This window comes from Pleuronectes platessa, chromosome 6 (assembly GCF_947347685.1).
Source record: "Pleuronectes platessa chromosome 6, fPlePla1.1, whole genome shotgun sequence".
Lineage (NCBI taxonomy): Eukaryota > Metazoa > Chordata > Actinopteri > Pleuronectiformes > Pleuronectidae > Pleuronectes > Pleuronectes platessa.
Window position 1 is genome coordinate 6,415,057 of NC_070631.1, and position 20,176 is coordinate 6,435,232.

The 20,176-nt window shown below is 42.8% G+C and overlaps 2 protein-coding genes across 4 annotated transcripts; one reads left to right on the top strand and one right to left on the bottom strand.

Annotated features, from left to right (window-relative positions):
- Positions 1 to 346: 346 nt before the first annotated feature.
- Positions 347 to 16,694, top strand: bltp3a (bridge-like lipid transfer protein family member 3A). Its single transcript, XM_053425853.1, has 21 exons — positions 347 to 577; positions 2,653 to 2,815; positions 4,691 to 4,729; positions 4,969 to 5,060; positions 5,159 to 5,348; positions 5,630 to 5,770; positions 5,882 to 6,052; positions 6,849 to 7,029; positions 7,223 to 7,306; positions 7,884 to 8,054; positions 8,546 to 8,664; positions 9,686 to 9,827; positions 10,090 to 10,283; positions 10,375 to 11,561; positions 11,688 to 11,866; positions 11,943 to 12,082; positions 12,228 to 12,378; positions 12,781 to 13,040; positions 13,258 to 13,366; positions 13,463 to 13,527; positions 13,977 to 16,694. Exons 1-21 carry the CDS (start codon positions 534 to 536, stop codon positions 14,091 to 14,093), a joined length of 3,939 nt encoding a protein of 1,312 aa, XP_053281828.1. The 5' UTR covers positions 347 to 533; the 3' UTR covers positions 14,094 to 16,694.
- On the bottom strand, positions 16,693 to 19,650 carry taf11 (TAF11 RNA polymerase II, TATA box binding protein (TBP)-associated factor). Of its 3 annotated transcripts, none has more exons than XM_053425852.1 (6): positions 19,360 to 19,650; positions 18,992 to 19,157; positions 18,223 to 18,353; positions 18,035 to 18,122; positions 17,714 to 17,810; positions 16,693 to 17,581 (listed from the first exon to the last, which is right to left on the bottom strand). In XM_053425852.1, the coding sequence occupies exons 2-6, from the start codon at positions 19,139 to 19,141 to the stop codon at positions 17,451 to 17,453; spliced, it is 597 nt and encodes a 198-aa protein (XP_053281827.1). In that variant the 5' UTR covers positions 19,142 to 19,157; positions 19,360 to 19,650; the 3' UTR covers positions 16,693 to 17,450. The 3 variants fall into 3 exon arrangements, with proteins under 3 accessions (XP_053281827.1, XP_053281825.1, XP_053281826.1); XM_053425850.1 differs by having other exon boundaries at positions 18,983 to 19,157; positions 19,360 to 19,649; XM_053425851.1 differs by having other exon boundaries at positions 18,983 to 19,157; positions 19,569 to 19,646.
- Positions 19,651 to 20,176: the final 526 nt, after the last annotated feature.

The window sequence follows — 20,176 nt, forward strand, 5'->3', positions numbered from 1 at the left end:
ATAAACATGGCCTCCCAGGCTAATAACTGATCTGCCCAATGCCCACAGCACAGTTCATGTTGTTTCAAATGCAACGTTGTCTTTGTAGACGTAACTGTGTTTATTATACAATAAATAAACCATATTGCTATATATTTTTGTACATAGTATTGACTTTATATTATTATTATTGTTATTATTATTTGTATTACCCACACATTCATTCCCTGAACATCCAGCAGAAGGCAGCATTGGGTTGCTATAGTTTATTGTGTGTGTATGAGAGAGACAGAAAGAGAGAGAGAGAGAGAGAGAGAGAGAGAGAGAGAGAGAGAGAGAGAGAGAATGTGTGTGTGTGTGTTTTGTGTGCATATGGTCGTGTGTTTGTGTCTGTCCGGTGTTTAGCAGTGTAGCTGTGCAGCAGCAGCAGCAGCAGCAGTTAGCAGAAGATGCTCACAGTTAGCTCCCTGCTCAGTATGGAGGCTGCCACCGGCCGGTACATGTTTATTTAACCGGGAGAACCGCCGCTCCGTGCGACACGGACCCGAGGAGAGATGGCCGGGATCATCAAGAAGCAAATCCTGAAACATTTGTCCCGGTAAGTGTCCGGTTCGTCTGCGCGTTAGCCTGTTAGCTCGGCTGCAGGACGGGTCCAACGTCAGTGACGGTAACTCAGATAACTGTGTTTTGTCATTTGCACCGATTCACAAACTGTGAAGCTGCACACGAGGGGAACAGGAGGAGGATGGACAGAGACAGTGAAGACAGGAAACCATCTCAGCACATCATCACTTTACCAACTGTCTACTGTGTGTCTGTGTCTGGTTAACAATAATAATATAATAATACAAATAAAGCCTCTATATTCTGCGTTATAATGTGCTTTAGAAACTGCTATATTGGATTAAATAAGCCCAGTGATTCCTCTCCCTTTACCCAACTGTCTACTTATATATCTTACATTATGATTATTCAATATCTACACCTGAATAGCATCATTCTCACCCCCCATGTCTGTCTGTGGACACATTAAAGGGATAGTTCACCCCCAAAATGAAAATTCACTACTACCTCACCACTACTTTTGGAGGTTCAGGGGTAAACAGAGTTGCAGCCAAATGGTGAGCAGTTATTCAAATGTAAAAATACAACAATAAATATACATGAAATGCCTCCATTCTGCTCCTGTGGTGTCATCCAAGTGTCTGTAAGCCCCGACATTCATATATTAATCAAATGAGATCATTTACACCATGTTTTTAGCGTAAATGTCGTCTGATATCCTCTTTTTTTAGTTTTTATTTCGCCAGAATGTGTTTGTTTGTTTTTCTGTCGCTCTCAGTTTAGCACAGGTCACAGTGAACTAATGTAATTTGGGTGAAATGTGTTTAAAAGGCCCCTCGTAGCCCGGCTGGATGGGGTAGAGGCTAAAGTCGACCTCGAGTGTGAACAGTATGTGTTGAATCAGAGGTTTTCTATTCGCCTAAGGGTTATTTTCCTCGTTGTTGTCGCTGTCACCGAGTGATTAAAACAATTATTTGCACCAGATAGGACACAGCATCTCCGTTAATGGGCGATCTTAAAGTTCACAGCCACTGTATGTTTGGCCCTAAACATACAGGTGGAGCGTTATATTTACACACAGTGAACTAGTGAGGGTTGTTGGGTTTAAATTGAGTAGACGGTTAAAGGCTGATCCTTTTGTGTGAATTGTTTTATATTGCAATCATTAAACTAAACATTTGTGCTTTGGCAGGATACTATCACAATGGTTTCTTTTCTTACCTAAAGAAGCTGTGGAATTTCATCCTTTCTTAAACCATGTTAATCTCAGCAATTAGCCTATTTAGGAAATAATGGAAACACTTTGTCTTTGTTGTTATGTGTAGTTTTTAATCATGCACGCTACACAAATCACTTCTTTACACTCTTATCTGCAGATCTGGCACTTGTTAGAAAAAGGAACAAGTCGTATGGTGGAGTTAAAGCTGTTTTTGTACGTTCAGACATGTCAACGTGCGTCTTTATCTCGAGTGTGGGAGTCGATATGAAACATTTTAGTTTTAGGAAAGCAGTGGATCAGGTTTTGTTGAGCCGTTATTCTTGTGCTGAGGAGCTTCTGACCGGCTTGTCAGGTTTATCAGGTGCAGCGAGGAGTTGGCCCCAAACAGCGTTAACAGCTGTGACAAAGTTCCCTCTATTTCCAAGTCTTCCAGCTGAGACACTTATTCTGTGGCTTTTTTTCAGCACAATTTCTTGGTGGATTTCCAAAGTGTCACATGGATTTGTCAGTACAGTTATCAATCACATTATGAATGCAAAATTAAAAATATGTGATTAATCAATTTCCTCTGATTGCTCCTGTATTCACCCTGCGTTGGGCTGTAGGCTGCTGGAGCTCCGGATGTTAGCCTTCTTAACCCAGTGGAGGAGTGCAGCTGCATGGGCTTTACTCAAGTTAAGGAGGCTGCTTCGGTGTCTCAGGATGACTCATTCAGATGCACTGCTTCATCTTAGTCAAGCTGCATAATTCATTTGTATCTTCTAGGTCATCAGTGACGTCTGCTGGTGTTTCCCTGATAGAAGTTACACTGAACCACTCCAGATCCAGCCTGTGTGTCCTCATCTCTAACACAATCAGCCTTAACGTATTTATCTGGTTCCTTTCCTCAGGTTCACCAAGAATCTGTCCCCGGACAAGATCAACCTGAGCACGTTGAAGGGGGAGGGGCAGCTGTCCAACCTTGAACTCGATGAGGAGGTTCTGCAGAACATGCTTGACCTGCCGACCTGGCTGGCTGTCACACGGGTCTACTGCAACAAAGCTGCCATCAGGGTACGTTCCTGCCCAGTCAAACCTGATCGTGTTGCTGGTCTGACGAGTGAAGCTCTCACCCTTTTTCAATTGAAACACCAGGGCTGCTGCAGAAATGCTGCACCAATTATGTAAACTTGACTCTTGTCTCCTTGTTGATTCTCACACTAATCAAAGGTTTCCTGTTTATTAACGCCAAAGAGGTGCTTTTCAAAGCGTGTAGAGTCAGTGAGCAAATAAGCAGTGGCAGTGCCACAATGGCTGGAGGCACTGGAGAGAGGACGCTGTGATCTCCCAGACCAGCGCTGCTTGTTGATAATGGAGAGACATGTCGTGATTCAGAGGGACACAACAGGCCAGAGGCTAAAGTGATCCTGAGATATACTGGCTGCTGCTGTACATTGAGCTGTAAGGAGCTGCTCTGTGCTCTCAAATGATCCCCAATACATGACATTTAAAAGTAGCTTTTAAAGTAGTCTGTCCAATATTATAACACCCAAGTATTACATATGTAAATGTGTGAGTTTGTTTTATGAATGCAGCTGTACTGTATTTTATTGACCAAATAAACCCAAAGCTATTTTTATAGCTTTCTTTTATAGCATTCATTTTATCTGCCCCCACACCAGTGACAGTTGTAGCCGGAGGTTTTATATCCGTCCATCTGTCCGTCCCACTCACTCTTAAAAACACAATATCTCAGGAAATCGCATTGACGCATCGATGAGGGTCTCTGGGATTTCCTAAAACACCTTCTGGTGTTTTGAACGTGACCTGGCATTGAGGGAATTTCTTCAAATTGAGCTCAAAGGTTCAACTGGATGTTTTGTGAACGTGATTCATCAGGAATTACCAGAGAGAGGAATTACCATTTCATGACTTCCTGCACAATCTCAGGGATGACTGATAGGAACTAGTGGTAAAAAGTCAAGGTCGCTGCGACCTCAGACACTCAAAGTCTCCACATCCATTTTTGGAGTCCTGATTGACCTGAATGTGAAGTGTAACTTGATTGGTTGGTGGAGATATACAACCATGATGCAGTAATTTCAGCTCAACCCAATAATGAGGTTTGTGGTGCTGCCACCAGTCAACAGAGTGACTCCTGTTTAAAAGCATCTCCTTCACAAATTCATGTTTTTCTGTTACTATTTTTTTTAAATGCCTCAGGCTTACTCAGCTTTAATTTGAAACTTGAACTGTGATATTAGTTTATACAAACACTCTTTTGTTGTGAGGCTCCCAACAGAGATAAAGACTGTTTAGTGGATTGCAATGCCTCTTTGCTGGCAACAGCCGTGGCACAACACATTATGTTCTCGTGTTTGCTGATCCTCTCTTATTTTTGGGACCATAACTCCGGATTGACAAAAATCGGACTAATGTGTAAATGGAGAATATAATGATATATTATATCCAAAAGGTCACAGGTCACATTGACTGTGAGATCATAATGTTCTGCACAGACACTTGAACGCCCATTATTCAGCCACATAACTCAGTAGTAGGGGGGCTAGTTACTGTACATGGTGAACGGAGGCATACATCTGCCATGTGGTAATTCCAGTTAATGGGCGGGTCAATTTACCTATTTAAAAATGTATTATAACAAAATAAAATAATTTTTGTTAACCTTGTTTGATCCCAAACATAATGAACATTATTATCCTTTTCCTTTTTTTATATTTTCGAATCATAAAATCAGACCTTATGTCTCTAATTTCCTGTGTTGGGTTCAGTTTGACAGATATGAAGGTTAGTGTTGTTGCCCCTGCTTCATGTTGTGGGAGCTTGAGTGTCCCTGTGCCCTCGTGCTCGGTGAATGACAAACAGTGCAGAATGCTGTGGCAAGTGTTCGTGACTGACGCTCTTGACTCTGCTGTTCTTTCTTTTCAGATACAATGGACCAAGTTGAAAACAAGCCCTATCTGCCTGGTAAAAAACAGTTCTATTTTTATCCCTCTGCAGAATTCCTCTCTATTTCTTCAACGGGAAGCTTCCCCTGTGTTTAAAATCCAAAATAAGAAAACTGTGGCATGACTCCAGCAGTGTCCTTTACAGATATTCTACTGTTATACTGCTCCCTAGGCTGCTTATTGTCGGTAGATGTTAGGGCGATCTCTACGTACCCTATCTCAGTGGTATGCTGTGTTTTGGTTTCCTCTCTCGTGCAGTTCTTGGATAAGGTCGAGGTGGAGATGAGGACGTGTGAAGAGCCTCGTCCACCCAACGGCCCGTCTCCTATCGCTATTACAGCAGGACAGAGGTCAGTCTACGCATCCGACGATGAATCCTGAACCACATCACATGTCATGTAACACAGTGAAATGTGCCCAAGCTCATCTTAATATTGTGCTTTCACAGCGAGTACGGGTTCGCTGAGAAAGTGGTGGAGGGCATGTCGGTTAGAATCAACTCCATCACCATCAAGGTGCAGGCTAAGGCCTTCCACGCCTCCTTTGAGCTCTGGCAGCTTCAAGGCAACAGCCTCAACCCCAAATGGCAGCACAGTGACCTCCGCTACACCCGCGTCACCGACCCAAAGAGAGGAGAGGTACACCGTCATTAACCCACTACATGCAATCTTCTACCACAGGAAACACATGAGCCCTGCTCGGTCCTTATTAGCTGGAGGGACGATGTTTAGATGAGCAACCTTTCAGAATGAGCTCTTATAATCCACTTAGAGGGAATTGCTTTTTATTCCTCTGTTTGTCTAAAAACAGATATGACCCCTTACCCCACCAGTACCAATCATTTCATATAAATGTTGGGAATTTGTGTATTTTTTTAGTTTTGATCGTTTTCAATTTTGATTTGATTTGTTTCCATTAGGTTTTGACATTCAAAGAAATCAACTGGCAGAGTCTACGAATCGAGGCGGACGCCATTGAGAGCGATGACCAGGACCTCGGCAGCACCCCGCTGCGTCTCATCACCAACCAGGGGCGCATCCGCATCGCGCTCAAACGCAAAGTACGACTGGGTTTCTACTGCTCGTGGGACTGGTTTGATATCACATGTGTAAAGTCATCTCAATAACAAATGATTTGTCCCAACTGTTGAATTCCTCATTGTTCTCTCCAGATAAAGGACTGTAACGTGTTGGCGTCCAAGCTGCTCTTCATTTTGGACGACCTGCTCTGGGTGCTGACCGACTCTCAACTCAAGGCGATCATTCATTACGCCAAATCTCTGAGCGAGGCCATGGAGAAGTCGGCCCAGCAGAGGAAGAGCATGACCGCCGAGTCCCTGCAGGTACCGCCTCCTTCCTGCTCTCTGATGATTGGTTAAAAAAACAATATACGTTGAGAAGTTTAAACCATAAACTTCATGTGTTGTACAGGATAATCTTGGCCAATGTCAGGATTAAAACATCTATGCTTGATTAAGTCATACATATCAATTGATTTGATGTTTGACAATGAAATGAATGTTTTCAAACAAACATCAATTTATCATTAAGTTTAAATCTGCCAGGAGCACGAATGCAAATCTGCCAGGAGCACGACAACAACAACAACAAACACAAAAAAGACAAATTAATTTACAAATCTAGTTATAAATACTCCAAAATATTACACCTACAGTTTGAGGTTTGTTAAGATAAAAGAAGTTCAACTATTTTGATTTTAGAAATGGTACAGAAATATAATTTTAATACAGTAAACTAAACAGAAAACATTTTATTTAAAGTTTTATTATATTCACTCATTTTGATGTCTGTTAAAAACAAAAAGTTACTCTCCACACATTCCAATATTACTGTGTTAAAGCCTCACACTAGCACTTTCAGCATATTTTAATCTTGTTTATGCATAATATAAAAATAAAGTTGTTACTATAAATAAAACAAACTCAATGCATCCACCAATACAACGTCAGACTCCAGATTGGTTTGCAGTTATGCATTCATTCAGTTTCCTCTTACAGGGACACTGAGAAAGACTCCGACACTGAACTTTCTGTGGAAGAGAATTTGTGTTGTGAGAAACTTTTCCCTAATTTTGTTGGTTGATCATTGTGAGATGTTTTCCTTCCCTCTGTGGTTCAGACGTCTCCTCCATCCCCCGGCCTCCACAGCTTGTGGACGGAGCCCCCGCCGGCTCCGACCGGCACCCCCAACAACATGAGTCAATACTTTGATCTCTACGATGTTAAGGAGTCTTCGTACCACACATTCATATCCCGCTTGGACTTACACATATGCAACGATGGTTCTTCAATGGATGAAGGTTTGTTGGGAAGAACTCACCATGTGCTAGAAGCATCAGAATGTGTAAATTCTCTTGTAACTCCAGTGTATTTCTGCTGCTCTGTATGGGTGTAAAGCCAAGATAGTACTCTCAAAATAACCCTTAAATCTGAGTAAAGTGCTAAGTATTTAATGTGACGGTGTTTGTAACGGCTGTGTGTGATTTTGCACAGATGAGCCTCCTCCTGGTGTGCAGGGTGCGATGCAGCTGACCTTCAGGAAGCTGGGTTTTGATTACTATCCCATCCACAGACCTGGTGAGTGTGCCGACTGCGACCATCATTCAACTGCCGCTCACCCTGAGGCTTTGCACTTGTCCGACCGAAAAAGCCACAGCGTCCAGTTAAGAGTGGCTGTTAGGAGGATTACTATTCAAGCAGACTAATGGCCTGAGAGAGTGTGCCCAGTGCCATTACTCTTTGTGGAATTCCTGAAGTGTAGAATGTAGAGCAGCCTCCAAGCCCTTATGGTCAATTAAACAAAGTTTTAAAAAAGCTTTTATTTTATATAACAGGCTTTGGAATATGAAAATAGGAAACTGTATCAAACAACACGGTTCATATTCAGTTTCTGCACATGTTTGGATATTGGGTTTGAAAACTACTATGACTCCTTTGCTTTTCCACATTTTACTGGGTTGTAGACTTGCATGAAGTGATCTGTTTAAGTTTTAATTAGTTAATGACCTCATTTAGGTAAAGCATGACTTTCCACGTATGAGTCCTTAATTTCTTTCTTTTGTTCCAATACATTCTACAATAATTTGCCGACTGGATCCAGTCATAATTGCTGATTACTGAATCATAGTTGCTTTATGATATTTCTCTAATCCAGCTGATGGATGTCGACACTGGGAGCGTCACAGTGGAGCCATGGAGGCTCAGGCCCAGTGGGCTGGGAAGCTGCTGCAGGAGTACCACAAGAGAGTCGAGGCCTCCGGGCTCCCAGGGCCTCACACCGAGGGGCCCCGGTCTACCAAGGACGGTCCTGCCAAGCCAGGCCAAGGTAGGAATGAATGTACAGGTTTGAATTTTCATAGGAAAACAGATACAATGACATAAGAAATAATTGTTTGACAACAGTTTTATCTTTACATCCACTTTCTAAAAGTTGGCTGGAGATTGATCTGTTGCCGTGGTTACTCTCTGAAACACTAATTGAAAATTGCTATGACACCCCATATATCAACAAATACATCTCCATGGCTGATGAAGACTGAGTGATGTGACTCAAAATCGTGATTATTTAGAATCTTTGTAGCTACAGTCAAATACCAGAAAAACAACTGAGATGCTGTAAACACCAGATTATCAATAAGAACTGATGCACAGTGGTGATAATAAAACTAGGACATACAAACCTACATGTGGTTCAATAAGAATACAATTTTTATGATGAGGCAAAAATCCTTATCTGTATAAAAATCTGTGTTTCCTGTTGTGCTTGTGCGGAAGCGAGTTATTTGAAGTGTTTCCTCTCCTGTGTAAACACGTTAGATGGACATTCTGACAAAGAGCAGCCGACCCCCAGGAGCACTGCTCCGACCGGGTCGTCACTGAAGAGGCTGCGGTCGAGCTGCGTGGTGGTCAGGGTGGATGACGTGGACATTCACCAGGCAAGCTTTTATCATCCGCTGATTTGATTTACCTGCTCTGACAGAAGCTTTACTCTCCAATTAGAAGATGGTTATCTGCTGTGGATCATACCACAGAGCACAGAGCAGCAACTCCTGTAGAATCATATCTTGAAGAATTAACTCATAAAATGATATCCCCAGATGTGACCACCAGGTCCTCAAGGTTGATTACATTAATGACAGTATAGATTACACGAGTGGAGGAAAATAGTTCTGTGACAATAGTGTATCTCAGCTTTTAACACTAAATATACTGCAGATATGAGTCTCCTTTAAAAAATGTTAAAAGCCCTTCACAGAGTCCCTTCACCTGGGACATTTTAAAGATGGAAAGACAGGGACAGTCTGTCCTTCCTACCCAGCTGAGATTATCATGTGCTGCAGTGTGATCATCAGCCTCGGAGGCATCTGCATGACAGACTTTGCGGAGCAGCCGTTCAGTTTGTTTGAACAGGAGCTGATTTGACATATTAATGGGATGATGTGTAAATATTTGGCATCAAATTACCTTTATAAGTAAAGGCTGCTTCTTGGTGTTGCTTTACTAGACCACAGATTTCAATATGAAATTCCTGACGTTTTAAGCAAAATTACTACTATATTCACAGTGAGAACACAATAACACCATAAATGTCACTTCAGCTGCTGTTTCGTCTTTCACCCAAGATGGAGAAACCCAGCTTCTATTCAAATTACACTCTGGGGCACGTTTTGCATTTCACACTTTTGTTTTACCACAAAAGATTGAGAAAAGCTTTCTGGGTTATTTTCAGCTAAAGACACTTGGACTTCCTCATTTGTTAGAACGAGAGACACTTTCTGTATGTAAATTATTTATGTGTGGACAGCACCCCCACCTTAAGACAGGAAGTCCCTGATATGCAGATTCAGGTGTTTTAGCTCAATTCACAGTTTAGTTTTGTTGAGGAATTGATTTATTGTGTTTCAAATCCCACATTTAGTGATATCTCCACCACTGTCCTCTGTCCTCAACCTGCAGGTGTCTACAAGGGGCCGTCAGAACAAGAAGACTCAGTCTTTATTGTCCTGTAACCGTAAAGCTCTGCATTTGCCAGACAGCGTACCAGCAATTCATCTGCAGTTCACTGAGTACTACTTTCCTGACAACCCAAGTCTCTCAGGTACCAACTTGTCTTTTAGTTTATGGTTAAGTTAACAGATATGTGTCAGTTTTACTCACATTCTTTTGAATGGTGTTGAATCTCAAAGCAGATGTGTGCTTCTGCTTTGCTACATTAACAAGACAGAAGGTTTAGTCACCCCCAACATATTCCTCTTGGATATGTTAAAGCATCTTTTTCAATTTGCTTTGTGTTAGCTATAATTGACAATGTAAAAATTCTTCCCCCCATCAACATCTCCTGCCTCCTTCCTTTCTCCCAGTGCCCACCTCGAACCTGTATGCCCAGTTAAACGGCCTGCAGCTGTGTGTGGACCCAGCCAGCGTGCTGTGGATCAATCTGTTTTCCAGGGGCCTGCTGCACACGCTGGACCAGGTCAAAGCTTTCTACCATTTGCAAGACAGTAGCAAGGCTGAGGAGCATGTAGACGTCCGCATGGATGCAGCTCAGCTTAAGGTGAATACACACGGTTTGCAGTGATTTTGTTTCATTAATTGTTCATCTTTAAAAGTAATGTAATTGATTTTTTTTTAATGTTTTTTTATAGTTGATCATTCCCTTGGATTCCTCCATACTGGACCATCCAGAGCGTCCACAGTCTCTATGCATTACTGTTCCCCAGATGGCTCTCAGCAACACTCGCCTCTGCCCCCATGGCTCCAGAGCAGACCTCCACACCATCTATGACAAGTTTTCCAGCTGCTCTTTCTTCCAGCCCACGTCAGCCTGCTCTTACCCCAGAGACCTTAGTGCCTTCCAGCCCATCCCCTCCTCCCTCCTCCATCACTCCCAGGAGACAGAGCCTCAACCTCTGGATGAAAAGCAGTTACGATCCCAGGATGTCTGGTCCCTCAGTCTGTCCCGTGTAACCCTGGGCTTCGATGGAGCTCGGCGATTCCCCAAAGGCCGGAGCCAGCCCTTTGTCGAGCCCTTTGCCGTGTCCATGTGGATGTGTCAGCCTGCTGCCTTGAAAAGCACTTCACCGTCTTCCTCCTCCAGTCCCAGCAGAGCCCACCAGCCTCCTCCAGAACAGGAAGAGGCTTCGCTTGCCTCTATCCACTTCCTGGTTCACACCAACACTCCAGTGAAATTGTGGCTCAACCACTACCAGTATGTAGCACTGCTGAGAATGAAGGATTCCATGGCTCGGTTGGGGGCCGAGCTGGGCCGGGATCTGCGAGATGTTAAACAGGCTCGTGGCCAGAAGACGAACAACCCTGCCTCTGTTTGCCTCGCCCTGCTGGTGGACTCGGCAGAACTCGGTCTCCTGCTGCCACCGGTCAGCTCAGAGCCAGAGGAAGAGGTCCCCCACACTCCAGAGACAGACAGCATGACAGACTCTGACATGTCACCGATTCATCACTCGGCAGAGCTGGTCCCGGAGGACGGTGGGTTGGAAAACGGCCTCTCCTCTGCGTTGGATCAGGATGAACACGTGGAGGAGGCGTGTGAGGCTGTGGAGGAGGGGCCGGAGCCGGACGGATTGTCAACACAAGTGGACAATGCTGTCCTCTCAGACCCACTGTCACCTGGACACTCCCCTGCCCTGTCCCGCGTGCCGTCCAGCTTTAGCCTGGAGGGAGAGCTGTCAAGCGCCATTAACGTCACCAAGGACGCGACTAAAGACGCCTTCAGTGCCTCGATGGATCTGACCAAAGGGGCGTTCTCAATAACAAAAGATGCATTTAGCCTCCTGAGTCGTGGCTCCGGGATGAGCAAACTGTTCAGTCAAAAGTAAGTGCCAGTGATCTCCTGCTGGGCTGTTGGTGACAACAATACGATTGTGTGTGTGTGTGCCTGGACCCCTGCTGTGCACTACCTGCTTTCACCGGCTGTCTCTTAACGCCTGTGTTTTCATAGGGAACAGGTCCAGCGTTCAGATGAGTCCTCCCCCTCGTTGGCTGCCGGCCTGCGTCACCAACCGATGAAGCAGTCTCCCTCCCAGCATTCCTTCGATAGTGCCATCCTGGAGGGCAGCCTACCGGATGAGAATCATGTGGATAGTGACAGCGACAATTTTGTTATTCTCATGGACTCAGGTATTTGAAAGTTTCCGTAACAAATTCTCTGAATACCTCAGGCGACACCTACTGCAGCTTTATATTTTGTTTCCAGAGTCAGGTGTGGAGTCCATGCGACCCAACAACACTCCACTAGGCAGCCGGGGAAGCCCCGCCCTGGGGACAGAGGGGGGTTCATCAGCTGACCTCAGCAGCTCCCTGTCCCAGAGTATTGAGGACGTGTCCGAGGACATGGTGGGCTACTCTACTAAGATAAAGTTCTATACAAATTAAAGCTGGTTGATTGTTTAACATTGGAGTTCTGTTATGTTCCTGAGCAAATATCTCAAAGAATAATTGAAATCAATTAAAGTGTGACTTCCTTGTGCTGTGGTTACAGTCCTCGGTGTTGTTACTGATCATGAGTGGAGCAGCATGTACCATGGAGGTAAAGGGAGAAAACCAAGTTGTGGCTGTGGAAGCTCAAAATCTGAGCCCTGTGCAGATGGGCACCATCAAGGTGTCCGACGTGCTGACTGGGCTCGTACAAGGTAAACTGGTTATTGTGGACACAGACATTTTCTGTTTGTATTTGCTATGAGTCCTTATTTTACAGGTGCTTATCACATTCTACAAAGGTTTATATGTAGATTAGTGTTTTGGATATATTTAGGAAGAAAAGGGATTAAGAAATCTGATCAATCAACTTCCAGAAGTTTAATTTAAGTTTAATTTAAATGTTCTGCAATTTCAAACAAACAAATCATGATGGTTTAATGGATTGGCACCACTGCTGAGTTGAATAGTATAAACACAAAACTTATAAGCGCTCTTTTTCTTCTGTATAAATGCCCTCAAATCAAAACGTGGTTTCTGCATTGCTATATATTGTATAGCCTGGTTGCAGTGTAAAGTGTTCACACAAATGTATCCTTTCCTTTTCGTCTCCGCAGCTCCAGGTGGACCAGTCCAGAACCAGGACGGGCGAGGCGGGTCTCCAGTGGTGCGCATGCGAGCAGAAATGGGTCCGTCTGCCGCCCGACACTCGTCCCTGTCTGAGTCTCTGGGGTTCCTGGATGTGAGAGTGCAGGACTGCCACGCCGAGTTGTTGGCCTCCACAGTGGCTAACCTCGGGCCTTTCCTGGAGGACGAGTTCAGTGTCGATGGCCAACCGATGAAGTTACACATGAGCAACATCACCATCACCATGAAGGTTGGTTCTTCATAATGTTTGGAATTGGGGAAAAGCTAAGTCAGAATATTTGACACGATTGGATGTCAACAAGTGGCCTGGCCTGGTATTGAGAAGTAAATGGAATTGAATCTGTAATCTCTTGGAATAAAAAGCATGAAGCAGTAATTTGCCGCAAGGGTAGATTTATGTAGAGATATGTGAATTAACAGGATCCCTTCCTCTTTGTTTTTTTCAGGATGACGGCCCTAGAAACTATCCCACAGCCCCTCAACCTGTCCCAGCCACTTTCATCGTGGATCAGCTTCTCCTGGAGCGCAGTGACGATGGCATCATGAGGCTCAAAGGTGAGCAAGAGAAGACACAGTATTATTATTTATCATAGTCACAGAACGATGAACAGGAAGTGAGAGTCACAATTTATTTTTTGGTTGGATCCTTAGCAGGTGCTCCTGTGGCTGTTCCAGACAAACCAGACACTTCCTGTTCGGTTCTACAGAAGAGAGAGGTAAGGGAAAACTAAACTAACAAAGTACAGCTGTACAAGATTGATCTAAAAAATGAAGTGGGACTCAAAACAATTTAGGTGGTAAACTTATTTTATTTATCAAATTTTATTTTTCAGCCACACACAAAAATTATTATATAAATGTCCTCGTCAGATCTTTAACGTCCTGTCAAACTGCAGCAGAGTTTGATTCATCAGATTAGTTTCCGCTCATGTTTCAGATATCTTCAGTCTTAGTTACAGCTGTTAAACTGATCACTGGTCAGCTCTAAGATACACACAGCAGAGGTGTTGAATGTCTCTGTATACAAGCTTGTGTAATGGTATCGTGATGACACCTGTTGCTGTCTGTCAGAATCTGATATCCTCCCTCTTGGCGTGGAGCACGAAGCCAGCGCCTCCATTCCCTGCAGCTGAAACTAACCCATTCACTCATCCTGTGCCCACAGAGACAGACTGTGGAGTCGCAGCTCTCTGATGCCCAGGCTGTCCTCACCCAGGCCCTCAGTGACAGAGAGCGCCTCCTTCTGGAGGTCAGGAAGTATGACCCTGCGTTTACTCTCTGACCCCCGATCATCAGTGCTGACTGACTGAGATCGGACATATCGGGATGAAGTTCAGGACACTTGAAGACTCACGTAAAGACATGTCAGGGCATTAGTCATGTTTGAGCAGAAAATGAAAGTTGAGGCTTTGGATCACTTCCCATTCTATTATCATGCTACTCATGAGATTCGAAAAGAGCCCTTATAAGGGGAAGCTAGTGGACTAACTTAAAGGTACATTATTGGTACTATAGTTGAACTTGGCAGTGTCGATATTCCTCACTACGTCACTAACCCCAAGATATTGTGGTTGTTTCATTCACATTGGTGTGGACAGTGAACTCAGTGTGTGGTTTCAGTGATTGTCACAACGCATGCAAGAGTAAACCTCATCAAGCTGTAATCCTCTCCACTTTAATATTACTGTTACGAAACTGCTGAGTCAGGCACAAGCCAAAAACCTCCTCTTCACATGCACTGACACTGCCAGACAGGCCTCAGTGGCTCCTTCTGCAAAACAATACACAAGTCACTGTCAAGCATGCTTCGTGAACAGTGCTAATTTACACATGGCACATTTACAGATATCATAACGTTAGGCTAAGTGAGGTAGAGTTGTGTTAAATACGATAGATCCATGTGTTTTCTTTTCTTTTACAAGTATTATAATAAGATATCACCTGTTGTTGGAGATGTGAGTCAATAGGTAGGGACATCAATGCACTTTTTAATTTAATAAAGACAAAGAAAAGAAGGAAGAAGCAGAACAACACTGCTTTCATAGAGAGAGGGGGATGTGTCACAGTGTTGTGTTGCTTTATCACCAGTGGTCACACAAATGTAACCAGGTCTCTGTTCTCAGAAAGCAGGTCGACTCATTCCCCAGTGTTGTGTTATTCTCCGAGCTGTGAAAGGTTTATCGTTTTTCTTTTGTACTGTGAAACGGTGCTCGGTGGCAGAAGTTCCACTCAAAGGACGACACGCCTTCCCCCCCCCCCCCCCGGCCCTGGAGAGCAGGTTGCACGGTACCTTCAGTATTGTAACTGGTTTGGTGTTTTTCATCTTACCAGCAAAACCAGAGATAGAATACTTGACGTTTTTGAAATGTGTTTTTGTAGCTTGCCAGGAAACAAGTCAGACTGCTTGTGTTGTTACCTCTGTACACGTTGATCATGTTTAGTGATCAGACATGATGAACTAAGCGCTCACTGTGTTTGTTGTTTTACATTGTGTGTATTTATTTAGTTTTGACAACTCCTGTGTTCTTTGTACGACCAGATTGACGACAGTGTGTTGAAGCCATATCAATCAAAGAAAGTGACATTTAAACAAGCTACGGTACTGCTTATACTCACATAGTGTTTTATGTTTGTTATCAAACCCACAACAAAAACGGGTATTTCCCAATGTTAAACCCTGATCTGATGGTTCATCAATGGGGCTGGTTGCCGGTTCAAATTTGTCACTTTCCTTTATTAATGCATAAATCTGTTACATGCTTGGATTTAAACAATGATACATTTGTTCATCTGTGTAACATTCATTTCATGAATTCTTTCTAGAATTTTTTTCTGATTCCTTGCCACATCCACATCTCACTCATGTCAGTGTCTCATTCTGCACCCTGGAGACCTCTAGTGGCTGTGTCTCGCCACAGCACTGCTCATTCAGAATTCATCAGTATTTATCTTTTTCCCTTTTTTCAATCTGTGGTTGCCTTGCAAGCTATGAATGATATTTTCCCCATTCTTAAAGAGGAATGTAAAATATTGAAGCAATAGAAAGAAAGTTTGAACCAAAAACACGACAACGAACAGTAACACTATATGTTTGATGTTGAATTCTTAACATTACTTATATCAAAGAAAATCAATTTACTCGTCTGTCAGGTTTGAGTGATTCTCCCCCTCAACTGCATGTGGACTGCACATCTCCTCCGTCTGTGTAACCAGGCAGCAGCTCTGCCCTTTAACCTCAGTGTCACCTGTAGATGTGATCTTCTCCTCAGCTCTTGGTGTTTTATGATTTTGCATGACCTCAGTAAACAAGGCTGTGTTGGTACGAAACTGAACGTCCCAGTCTGGATAGGACATATGTAGCTGTAGCGTGGCTCACTCCTCTTGTCAGGCCTCAGTGACACGTAGCCCCCCCCCCCCCCGAGCTGCAGACTAACTGGTGCTGATACCTGCTGACTTCCTTTTTGCACTCCAGAGCAGGCCAGGGTTTCCATGACAACTGGACCCTTACCCAGTGTGCCATGAAAAAAGATGAGATGGCTGGAGAGCGAAGCAGGACTCACTTCAGGGGGTCTCTCTCTCTCTAGGTGCATGTATGTTGTATATGCCTTGTGAATTACTTGCACATGTGTAGTAACTTCACTGGAAATTGCACTTGTTTTAATGTAAATCACTTCAGAGGACTCCTTGTGATATCTTCCTACGTGGCAGCAGAAGTCGCCGACCCTGTGGACAGTATTTTTTTTTCTTCATTTCTGTAGAATTACATTGAATTTTGTATCGTCTTTACCAGTTCATTAAGACTAATATAAAACTGGTTCTGTGAACCAAAGTATGTGGAACATATTTGAAAAAGGTGACAGAATAAATGAATTGCTGAACACTTCTCAGTTGTCTGTGATTTAATCAATGACGCCATTCTTCTAATGTACAAAACATGATCTGTTCAATGTGTCATGAGTCATTTTACTAGTGAGAAGTTTGTGTCACATATTTCCAAATAAAACCTGAACATCTGATTCATCTGGCAACCATAACAAACTAAGATGAGAAATACTTTTCCTTTAAATCTGGAAAAAATATTCCATTGTCTCCCATCCAAACCACTTCCTCTTAATAAGAGCAGACATAAGCAAATGTTATGCAAATATCACAGGTTGAACTTCACGCAAAAAATCACACTGCAACTTGCCTCACCACAGAAAGCAAATGTTTGAGTCGTCTCCTCGCTCTCACAGATTGGAAAAGAACAGGAGGGACAAGGTTCACCACTAATGAGAAGTCATGTGTGACCATGTGTCCAAAGTTCACTGAATCATAAAAATAACTACGGCACCAAAACAAAACATTACTGGTTTTCGAGTATAAAACTGTATTTACAACCATAATACATGAATAGAATTTTATCAAATCTAAATGTAACATTAAGCTTTGACAACAAGAGGTGAATGGCAGGTTAACTCTTCTGCTTATTGTTCAGTGCTGCAGTCAACACTGAGCTGGAGAATGATCAGCCCCAGGTCGGCTGCAGGATCATTGAAATGGTTCCAGGACAGGACTTTGACACATGATGGTCCGAACGTTTTCATCACAGTCGATCATCCGTCTCCATGATTCCCAAACGATGTAAAACTCTGGTGCCTCAGTGAAAGACAATGTTCTTAAACTTGGTGTTGGGAATCTGATCTCTGCTCTTCAACCTCCTCACGGCTTCCCTCATATGTTTGGGCTGTAGAGGTGGTGTTTCTCCCCACTTCTCACAAACATCCAACGCTGTGGGGACATAGAAAACCAACATGACCTTAAGAATCTTATACGCTAGGAAATGGGTCAAATAAAGCCAGCTTATATTTATAATATTTAAAAGGATTTTGTCTGAACATTCTTTGTTAGTCTGCCTCTCACCTTCCTCAACAATTTCCCCAGCGAAAACCTTTGAAATACCAGACATGGCGATCACTACGTTCTGAGACACCGATGATCCTGTTATAGACTGGATCAGCTGGGGGTAAAAAAGGAAGAACATATTTAGCTGCCATGAGCAACAATGTGTTCCGGTCATTTAGAGGAAGGAGATGGAAATGGAGGAAGAGGAAAGGGAGCTTTTCCTGAGGCATTTTTGCTTGAATAGAAATGAGCAGAGTTATCAACCAGGGTTTGAGCTCACAACCCTACAGACACTAATTTCTAATTTCAAAAACGCGGTCAGTGTATTTAACAGCGTACCCTCTTAATAGCGGCCTTGGGGAACGCCGAGCGTCTGTACATCTCATAGCGATTCAGCTGCTCCTCAGAAAAGGACGACACCAGAACCCTTAAACAAAACAGGGGGAGCAGAAGATGATGGTGAAGTTAAGCAAAAAAGAAGCTTGTGCAAATTTCAAGAATTTGAAAAAAAAATAGTTTGATCTTACTGCATCTTCTGTATTTCGTCCTCATCCACCTTGAGACGTTTCTCCTTCTTCTTCTCTGGTTCCACCTTCAGTCTTTTGGCATCAGACTCGCCGGACGTTCCTTCCTCCTCATCTTCTCCAGCTGCTGTTTCCTTTACAGACGAAGATTAAATGATTTATATAGCTACTAAAAGGGGATGACGTTTGTAAAACCACCATATACACACATAGTATATTTAAACATTGTGTCCAATTAACCTTTTTTAGTCTGTTGTTGTTTCAAATAAGTAAAGTCAGTATAAATCTGCTGGATTCAGCTTCTTAAAAGCTTACATTTCCTTGCAATCGTTTTTTGATATCAAATGCACAATGTGAGTTTGATGTTCTTTGTTTGTTTTTCAATCCAAACTCAGATCAGATAGTCGTTCATTGAAAACACGTTTTCTCATGGCTGCTTGTACTAAAGCCACATCTAAAATTTAAGATGTTTTCATTGTGTTTAGCTTATTGTGTTGAATGGGATATTAGATGATTATTGTTGATCTAAATCAGGAAATAAAGAATGTTGTCATTTCTATACTTACAATAACAATGAAGTAGTAGTAGTAGTGTTTTGTTATCTGAACCATTTAGGCATCAGAACAACACTAGTTTGAACACTGTCTCTTGGCAGGGAGATGGTGTAAAGCTATTTAGTAGTAAGAGGACAGGTTAATAGGTTGTTCAATATTAACTCAATCACTTCCTCTGGTGTTGAGAGAAACGAATCTACACAACTCACAGGTTTCACCTCCTGTTTGGACGGATCCTGCGAGGACGACTCTTTGCTTTCAAGGGATGATTTTGCTTTGGCATCTTCGGATTCTTCTGATTTGGGATGATCCTCTGAGGCTTTCCTCAAGGATTTGTCCTCGGTTTTGATTCGTGCAGGGTCCGCCATGATGCAGCTTCACCACCTGTGCAATGACAACGATATAGATGATAAGTCACTGGTTTGACTGGATAAGAGTTAAGCTTAACTTCAGTTCCCAGCTCAAGACAGAGCAAACGGGACATGACATGTTTACAAACTACCAACACATAGTTTGTGAGCTTGAGTTAATTCTGTCATTGAGAGAAAAACATCTGAATCGAGGTGAGTCTAACAGATGCACTTACCTTTTCTGCAGCCAGGCGTCAACAAAGCAGTAGCGACAACTAAGCTAATGGTGTAGCTAAGCTAATGATGAAGCTAAGCTAACGCTAGCTAGGTAATTGACACTGGTTAGCGAACCACATTCACTTTACCTGCTTAAGCGCATTAAATAATTCACAAAAATAAAGGTGACTATTCTATGAACACGGTAAATTCACTAAAAGCAAGTCACCAAGTCTGGGAGCCACAGTTGCAGCGACAATGCTAACTTTCATTAGCATGTATCCTTCACTTCCGCTTCCGCTTTGTAATAACTTTATTAACACTAACAGTAAAAACAAGGACAACTTGTGCCCAACCTACAGTCTATGTGCCAAACACGTAAAATACACACACTTAACAAGACATTTACGGTCTATCTCTGCTATTACCTAATAAAATAATGGTTACACTACATTTATCTCAGACTACATATTGAACTTTTACAGTTTTAAACAGTCATACCCACTGTTTTCCCTTTAATTGTACTCAAACTGTGAGTGGTCACCAGATAACATGTGATGAAATGTCCCAGTTTACACACATCTTGGAATCTGACACAGTTTTATCAGCAGAACTAAATTAAATTACTTTCCCTCATTGTTTACAACCTGTGCACACTTAACAGTTAATTAAGTGACTGTATTTCTGGATTAAAATATAATAATGTATTCAAGCTTCTGGTTTAATAATAATAATAATGTAGATGAGTGACTGGTAAAATTAGAATAAAAAATATAAAAAATAATAGGTTTTGGGAAATGTGGATACTAGGAGTGGTGATAGAGTAGATCTTTAACC

What these genes read in the sequence shown, in the direction of transcription:
- taf11 (XM_053425850.1), bottom strand. Translation starts at nt 19,141, where the DNA reads ATGGCGGACCCTGCACGAATCAAAACCGAGGACAAATCCTTGAGGAAA. An exon ending in CCAAACAGGAGGTGAAACCT is followed by an intron (nt 18,354 to 18,982) that starts GTGAGTTGTGTA and finishes TCGTCTGTAAAG; the next exon opens with GAAACAGCAGCTGGAGAAGA. An exon ending in TGGGGAAATTGTTGAGGAAG is followed by an intron (nt 17,582 to 17,713) that starts GTGAGAGGCAGA and finishes ATGTCCCCACAG; the next exon opens with CGTTGGATGTTTGTGAGAAG.
- bltp3a (XM_053425853.1), top strand. Translation starts at nt 534, where the DNA reads ATGGCCGGGATCATCAAGAAGCAAATCCTGAAACATTTGTCCCG. An exon ending in CTATCCCATCCACAGACCTG is followed by an intron (nt 7,307 to 7,883) that starts GTGAGTGTGCCG and finishes TCTCTAATCCAG; the next exon opens with CTGATGGATGTCGACACTGG. An exon ending in TGTTATTCTCATGGACTCAG is followed by an intron (nt 11,867 to 11,942) that starts GTATTTGAAAGT and finishes TTTTGTTTCCAG; the next exon opens with AGTCAGGTGTGGAGTCCATG.